Here is an 8,700-nt window from a genome sequence, read left to right as displayed (position 1 = left end):
TCCCCATCAAAATAAAAACAGCATTTTTCACACAGATAGAACAAAGTATCCTAAAATTTGTATAGCATCACAAAAGACTCCAAATAGCCAAAGCAAAGCTGAAAATGAAAAACAAAACAAAACAAGCAAACAAAAAAAAAAGACGAAAACAAAAACAAAAGAAAACAAAGTTGGAGGCATCACGATTCCAGATTTCAAGCTATATTATAAAGCTGTAATAATCAAGATAATATGGTACTGGGAGAAAAACAGACACATCAATCAATGGAAGAGAATAGACAACCCAGAAATGGACGCACAACCATATAATCCACTAATATTTGAAAAAAAACAGGAAAAATATCCAATGGAACAAAGAGAGTTCCTTTAACCAATTGCACTGGGAAAACTGGATGGCGATAAGAAAAAGCATAAAACTGGAGTACTTTCTTACACCACACACAAAGTAAATTCGAATGGATAGACAACCCAAGTAGGAGGCATAAAATTATAAAAATATTAGAACAAAATCAGTAGCCTCTTTGACATCAGCCTTAGCAATTTCTATCTAGATATGTCTCCTGAGGCAAAGGAAACAAAAGTAAAAAATTATTGGGACTTCATGAAAATAAAAACCTTCTGCACAGCAAAGAAAACAATCAACAAAATAAAACGGAACCTAGGGAATGGGAGAATATGTTTGCAAATGACATATCTGATAAGGATTAGTATCCATAATTTATAAAGAACTTCTAAAATTCAACACCCAAAAAGGAAATAATCCGATGTAAATACGGGCAGAAGACATGAACAGACATTCCTCCAAAGAAGACATTCACATTTACCACAGACATGAAAAGATGCTTAACTTCACTCATCATCAGGGAAACACATATCAAAACTATAATGAGATGTCACCTCACCCCACTTAGAATGGCTAAAATCAACAACACAAGAAATAACAGGTGTTGGTGAGAATGTGGAGAAAGGGGAAACTTCTTTCACTACAGTGGGAATTCAAATCGGTGTTGACACTGCTGAAAATAGTAATGAGATTTCACAAAAACTTAAAAATAGAACTACTTTACAATCCAGGAATTGCTCTAGTAAGTATTAATGCAAAGAGTACAAAAATGGGATACTTGTCCCTATTACATTAACAATAATAGACAAATTATGGAAACAACCTAAGTGTGCATTGACTCATGAATGGACAAAAAAAGAGAAGGGGTGTGTGTGTGTGTGTGTGTGTGTGTGTGTGTATATATATATATATATATATATATATATATATATATAACTGATGGCTATCAGAAGATTAGAGGGATGGGAGGGAAGATGGAGGAGGATAGAGGGATGGGTTAAATAGGTGATGGAGATTAAGGACTAGGTTTGCTATTGAATTCCTGAATCAGTATATTGTACACCTGAAACTTACATTACACTCAATGTTAACTGAAATTTAAATCAAAACTTACAATCAAAACTTACAAATTACTGAAGAGGATAAGTAAAAACTTGACTTTTTTGGAGAAAAAAAGTCAAAGGGGTCAGGATGAGTCATCTGCGGGCTAGAGGACAAAGAATACTCCAGTCTTCAAGTGTTGGCTTTACAAATGAAAGTCATGGTCTGTAGAAAGGATGTCATGGGTAAAGGATGGCATGAGAAAATGATCAATGTAATTCCAGAACATATATACAGAAAAGGGCTCAGAAGAATGTTGTTACCTTGTTCTTGGTTTATCTGAACTTCCTGGTACATACTATGCACCCCATAAAATTTATAGTTTGAAAGCAAAAATTGACTTTTAAATCATGATCTGGATGTACATTATAGTTGATTTTTAAATTGTTTAAATACTATTTTTTGTATTATTGAAATATAATTGACATACAATGTTATATTTATTTCAGGTGTACAATATATTGATTCAATTTTCTTTTTAATGATTTGTGTTTTTATATTTTCTATTATTAGCATATCAACATTTAAATCACAATTATCCTAACATGCAATATTAAGACAACATTGATTACAATGGAGTGACAAGAGAAAGAATACAATCAGTAATCTAATGAAAAGTGACTGAGATGAAGATGTGTAAAGGATACCCCTTCAATTTTATTCTCAACCACAGTAGGGATTAGTGGTGCTTTGATACACCAATTAGTCTAAGAGTTGCAGATGTAACTCTTTTATATTTCAGATAAGAAAAAGATAAGAGAACTATATCAATACCTCACACAATAATTTTTTTGAAAATTAAATTAAGATAAGATAATACACATATGTAAGAAAGATATTTTACAACGTGAAAAGGGCTATGACCACATATATACTGACATTCATGTTAGGTCTCTTAATTGCATTCTTCTTCAAAGTCCCAGAAGGAATTTTTCGACAACAAACCTCATCAACTCCCATGATGGGCATAGTAAAACCAGGATGATGTCACTCTCCTGTTTATCCTTATACAGTTTACCATGAGCCCACTCCATTACCCATGTAGATAAGGGTTGCAGCAGCATCTGATGTTGAGTTTGATAATATAGAAAGAACTATAGGAGCAAAGGGTAATTACTGTTTTTGACTTATTCTCTTTCTGATACAAGCTATTCATTCTTGGCCACATCTTCTCAGTTCTTCCTTATATATTTTTATGAAGAAAAGAAAACGTGCATTTTTAAAATTCAAGTATAATTAAAACACAGTGTTTTATTATTTTCAGTCATACAATATAATGATTCAACAAATCTGTATGTTTATACTCTTAATCACCCTTTTTTGATTGATTGTTTACTATAACAATAATTTACAGCAAAATATTAGGAAACGGCTTTTTAATTTCCACTTATGTATGGACACAAGAATATGCATGCCTCCTATATTATTGAATGATGTGTTTGTTTTATTGAGGTTGAGATTTTACAGAAGAAATAAGACTCATTTTTCTTTAAGTGTGGACTATTTCTGGTAGTTAGAAAACTGAAACATTGTCTCAATTATACTTACTGTTTCTTACATGAAAATGACAGTGGGTGATTATAACTAAATTGTAGACTGTGGAGGGAAGATGATATTCTAGAGACCTAAAGCAGCTTTATAGGCTCAGGATTCTATCACCTGACTTGAGATTGAGACAAAAATCTTCCCTCAGGTGAATTGTGTGATGCTAGGCAGATACCTGCAATCTGAATTATTTAATTTGCAAAAGGAAAAAAAAATTAAGTTTATTAAGTACTTCATTGACTTTTGGGGAAGGCAATACATAGAATGATATAGAACAATAGAATAATTTCTGGTGTGCCATCACCTAAAGATTTGATATTCTACCACCACTATTAAAAGAAATAGAGAGAAAGGGATATTTTGAAGATATTTTTAAGTACACACTATGCCCAGCATGTGGTTCAAACTCATGACCGCAAGATGAAGAGACATGTCTACCACTGAGCCATCCTGGTGTCCCTACCACCACTATTAATAATTCCCCAATTTAAATATGAATTTTTCTGTTTACATTCAACTCAAGCAATTGGATAGAGAAAAGTAAGAATGAACAGGGTGGCCAGTTGCTTTGCAAGGTACAGACAGCATTCCATTGTCTGGCTGGTGTGCCAGGTAGGCTGTTCAGTGTAGCTTGATCATAGTGATTCCAATTTACCAAAGTGCAACAGAGATTTGCTTCATTTGACCACAAACATTGACTCAGCAGGTATGTTTTCTTTTATTGGGCTGTTTAAAATTTTTGCACATAGGTCAGTTTTCATCTGCTAGTGGGGGTGGAAAATGACAATAATATTATAGGTTTTAATGCAATGTGTACCAGATTTGTTGGGTATTTATATTAAGGCATCAAGTATATTTTAAGTGTTGTCTACTAGTTTAGAACCCCAGAAAGTGGGACAGTTAATAAGTTGAATATCGTAATTAGTCTTTGGAATTATTACAAGAGTATACAATGTTTTGAAACTCAGATTTTATACCTGAAATATCCCTATATCATAACCATTTCTAAACTCTTCCTGAAGAGAAAAGCCAATGTTTCTTTTCTGTTGTTGTTGGTAAGGACTTTTAAAATTTAACATTTAAATATTTTTAATGTTTTATTTACTTTTGAGAGAGAGAGTCGGAGTACGAGCAGGGGAGGGGCAGAGAGAGATGGAGACACAAAATCTGAAGAAGGCTTCAGGCTCTAAGCTGTCAGTACAGAGCCCAACACAGGGCTCAAACTCATGAACCACAGGATCATGACCTGAGCCGAAGTTGGACGTTTAACTGACTAAGCCATCCAGGAGCCCCAACATTTAACATGACATTACATATCAGTAATTGAAAAGTTGCAAAGGTTTGATGTCTAAAAGACAAAATGTAAAAGAAGCTGTTACTGATTCTTTTCAGAAAGGACAGATATATTTTACTTCAACTGTTCTTTCTTATTCATCTGGAGCAATTTCAGTATTTTACTTTAGGGATGCCTGGGTGGCTCAGTCAGTTGAGTGTCTGACTTCAGCTCAGGTCATGATCTCACGGTTTGTGGGTTCAAGCCCCATGCTGGGCTCTGTACTGACAGCTGGAGTCTGGAGCCTGCTTTGGATTCTGTGTCTCCCTCTCTGCTCCTACACACACACACACACACACACACACACACACACACTACTTTTTCCTGAATACATGGACTATGACAGTCTTCCACCTAATCAATTTAATTTTTTTTTTGTCTTCAGAATATAATATAGATGTAGGCTTTGAGTAGCTGATTAGGAGGGGGGGAGGGTGTTGAATTGTAGTCAGAGACCAACTCAGTGTTCAATTTACCTCTCTACATCTCAGTTTCCATGAAAAATTGGTTGCTATAGACAATAAAGGAGATGGTGTTTGTAAAAGCAACTAAAGGTTTGCCTTGTAAATAGCAATGATCTTATAAATGCTAGTTCTTCCTGAGATTTAGAACAAATGGTAGGAGATTTAAGTAGATGAAGTTAGAGAAGAATATATTAGATAGAACTAAGATAGGATTTTCCATAAAGATCTGCTTAACTTGAGTAAAATAATAAATATATACTATATATTTATTATATTTTTGTATTCATATATATTCCTATGTATATGTATATGTATATGTATATGTATATGTATATGTATAGTCAGTGACAACAGAAATTATCAAATCCAAATTTTTATTTGTATGAATAGATAATAAAACTGTCAAACTAAAGTAATTCATCTTATATCATAAAACAAAAATGGTAACTATCATCTCTTGCACAAATTCTGCATAGAATTACCATAGATATTAACTCTTTAAATTAACAATATATGCGCTTATTTATCTGTGACTGGTAATGTTCTAAGCACTTTCATTATTTTACATAACTTAATCCTGAACGTAGCTGAAATCTAACATTATTATCCTGTGTTTATGTAAAGTAAACAAAGGGTAGAGGATAACCTGGACCCACAGTCACAGTCCAGCTTCAAAGTTTGGGCTCCTAAATTAATAGATATAGGGAGTTGGTCATTGGCAGTGCCTTAATCTGCTCCTGTACATGCATGGATCACTCCTTTAAATCACAGAACATCATAGCCTGGCCTGATTTAATGGACAATGATGGTTCAAACTTTTGGTATAAATATTCCTCAAATTATCTTTCAGTTACTTTCTAAATCTTTCTTATATGGAGTGCATCTCCCAGAGCTTTTAAGATCCATTTGCATCCTTAAACAAGAAATATTGATTCAATTTTGACTTCCATAACAACAACAACAAAAAAAACTATAAGAAATTTTATTGTATTTTTTTCAGTGATTCACTTTTTGCATTTTTATGCAGCAGTGATTCTGTGAATTTCCATACATACTAATAAACAACTATCATCAGGAAATGTCATGACCTTGAACTATGGGAACGTTCCTTTAAGTTATCAATATATATATATTTTTTTATTTGAGTGTACTTCACACACAATGTTACATTTGTTTCAGGTATATGACATAGTATATCAATAAGTTATCTTTTATGCTATGCTCACAAATGGATCTTCTATCTGTCACCATACAAAATATCATTGACTATATTTCTTATGTAATGTCTTTCATTCCCTGCAACTTATTCATTCCATAACTGGAAGACTGTATCTTCCATTCCCTGTCACCCATTGTGTCCATTATCCTACAGCTCTCCCCTCTGATAACCATCAGTTTCTTCTCTATATTTCTAGGTATCATACTGTTTTATTGTTGTTGCTGTTTATTCATTTGTGTTTTGGATTCCTTATGTGAAAGAAATTATGTAATATTTGTCTTTCTCAGTCTGACATATTTCACTTATCATAATACCCTAGTGGATCCATCCATATTGTAAAAAGGGGAAGAATCTCATCCACTATTATAGTAGCTTACTGTATATATGTATATATATATATATATATATGTATATGCATATGCATATTTATACACACACAAACTATTCCTTTCTTATTCATTCATCTATTGATGGACACTTAGGTTTTTTTCATTTCTTTGTATTGTAAATAATGCTGAAATAAACACATGGGCACATATAAAATAAACAATGGGATATTACCTATAAAAAAGAAAGAAATCTTGTCATTTGCAACACCATGGAGCGAGGTACAGAGTAATGTTAGGTGAAATATGTTGGTCAGAGAAAGAAATACCATATGATTTTGCTCATATGTGGAATTTAAGAAACAAAATAAGTGAGCAAAGGGAAAAGAGAGAGAGGCAAACCAAGAAACAGACTCTTTTTGTTAATGTTTATTTATTTTTGAGAAAGACAGACAGAGCACTAGTGGAGTAGAAGCAGAGAAAGAGGGAGACACAGGATCTGAGGCAGGCTCCTGGTTCTGAGCTGTCAGCACAGAGCCCAATGTGGGGTTTGGACCCACAAACCATGAGATCATGACCCGAGCTGAAGTCAGACGCTTAATCAACTGAGCCACCCAAGTGCTCTGAAATGGACTCTTAACTATAGAGAACAAACTGATGGTTACCAGAGGAGAGGGGAGGGGAAAGGTGAAATTGGTGATGGGGATTAAGGAGGGCACATGTGATGAACACCAGGTGTTATATGACAGTGTTGAATCACTATATCATACACCTGACACTAATATTACACTGTATGTTAACTAAAAGGAATTTTAAAAAAACTTTAAAAAATAAAGTCAAATGAAAATTGGAAATAAAAATTAACATAGGGGATCATACAGTGTTTTTGGTTTCTTTGGACAAATGCATACCAGCAGTGGAATTTAAAAAGTACCAATATTTTTGACACACAGTTGTGAATCCTTGGATTTTTAGTAAATTTATTCAATTACTGGTAATTTAAAATCCTGAAATACACTAGTCCTTGGAACTTCCCCTTATTAGTTTACTGAGTTGGCATGTGTAAACATACACACACACACACACACACACACACACACACACACGCTCACTGCACACTTATTTCAGGAGGTCATATCCCATCAGTGATCTGTTAACTCCATAGTTCTCCTTGGTGATGATGCAGGTGAAATCCAATGGAGAAGAACACTTGGGTGGCCAAGCGTACTGGACGATCAGATTTTGACCTAGTGGGACTCTTCAGTCAATCCAAGCACCCAACTCTCCTTTGTGCGGTAATTTTTATGGATTTCCTGATGGCCTTGACTGGAAACATTATCCTGATCCTTGTGATATGCCATGATGCCCACTTTGACAACCCCATGTACTATTTTATCACCCAGTTGTCTCTCATGGATGTGATGTACATTTCTGTCACTGTGCCCAAGATGCTCTTGGACCAGGTCATGGGTGTGAATAAGATCTCAGCCCCCGAATGTGGCATGCAGATGTTTCTCTACTTGACACTAGCAGGTTCAGAAGTTTTCCTTCTAGCTGCCATGGCCTATGACCGCTATGTGGCCATCTGCCATCCACTCCATTATCCTATCCTCATGAACCATAGGATATGCCTCATCTTGGTGTCTTCCTGCTGGTTTCTTGGATCTCTGGATGGATTTATGCTCACACCCGTCACCATGACCTTCCCCTTCTGCAGATCCCGGGAGATCCATCATTTCTTCTGTGAAGTCCCTGCTGTAATGAAGCTTTCCTGCTCAGATACTTCCCTCTATGAGACACTCATGTACTTATGTTGCGTTCTCATGCTCCTCATCCCTGTGACAGTCATTTCAAGCTCCTATTCTTTCATCCTCTTCACCATCCACAGGATGAAGTCAGCAGAGGGGTGGAAGAAGGCCTTTGCTACTTGTTCTTCCCACATGACCCTGGTAATCCTCTTCTATGGGACTGCTGTCTACACCTACATGCTCCCCAATTCCTACCACACCCCTGAGAATGACATGATTGTATCTGTCTTTTACACCATACTCACTCCTGTTCTAAACCCTTTAATTTATAGTCTTAGGAATAAGGATGTCACAAGGGCACTAAAAAAAATGAATGTAGGATCTGTCAGGAAACTATAAAGTAGGAAATATCTGTACTGTTTTTTCTGCACTCTACAAATTAAAACTGTAGGATACTATGCCAATGTTTTACCTCAAATTCTGATACCATGATGTGTCATCACCCATTCATCCCTTTCAGTGAAATTGTTTCCCTGTACCAGAAAGCTCTTCATTTTTACACTTCTGCATTCAAAAGATTTTGTACATTTGGATTATATCCATGTTACATTTTTCTGAAGT

General features: G+C 35.0%; 1 protein-coding gene across 1 annotated transcript; it reads left to right on the top strand.

The window, feature by feature from the left end:
• Positions 1-7,527: 7,527 nt before the first annotated feature.
• LOC131487400 (olfactory receptor 2T29-like) lies at positions 7,528-8,478 on the top strand. Its single transcript, XM_058688118.1, has one exon. It carries the CDS (start codon positions 7,528-7,530, stop codon positions 8,476-8,478), a length of 951 nt encoding a protein of 316 aa, XP_058544101.1.
• The last annotated feature ends 222 nt before the right edge of the window (positions 8,479-8,700 follow it).

The sequence above is a fragment of the Neofelis nebulosa genome, chromosome 1 (assembly GCF_028018385.1).
Source record: "Neofelis nebulosa isolate mNeoNeb1 chromosome 1, mNeoNeb1.pri, whole genome shotgun sequence".
Lineage (NCBI taxonomy): Eukaryota > Metazoa > Chordata > Mammalia > Carnivora > Felidae > Neofelis > Neofelis nebulosa.
The sequence above is the reverse complement of the archived record's forward strand: the minus strand, read 5'-3'. Positions and strand labels throughout refer to the sequence as shown.

Excerpts from the sequence above, each read along its gene's own strand:
- LOC131487400 (XM_058688118.1), top strand. The coding sequence starts at position 7,528 with ATGGAGAAGAACACTTGGGTGGCCAAGCGTACTGGACGATCAGATTTT.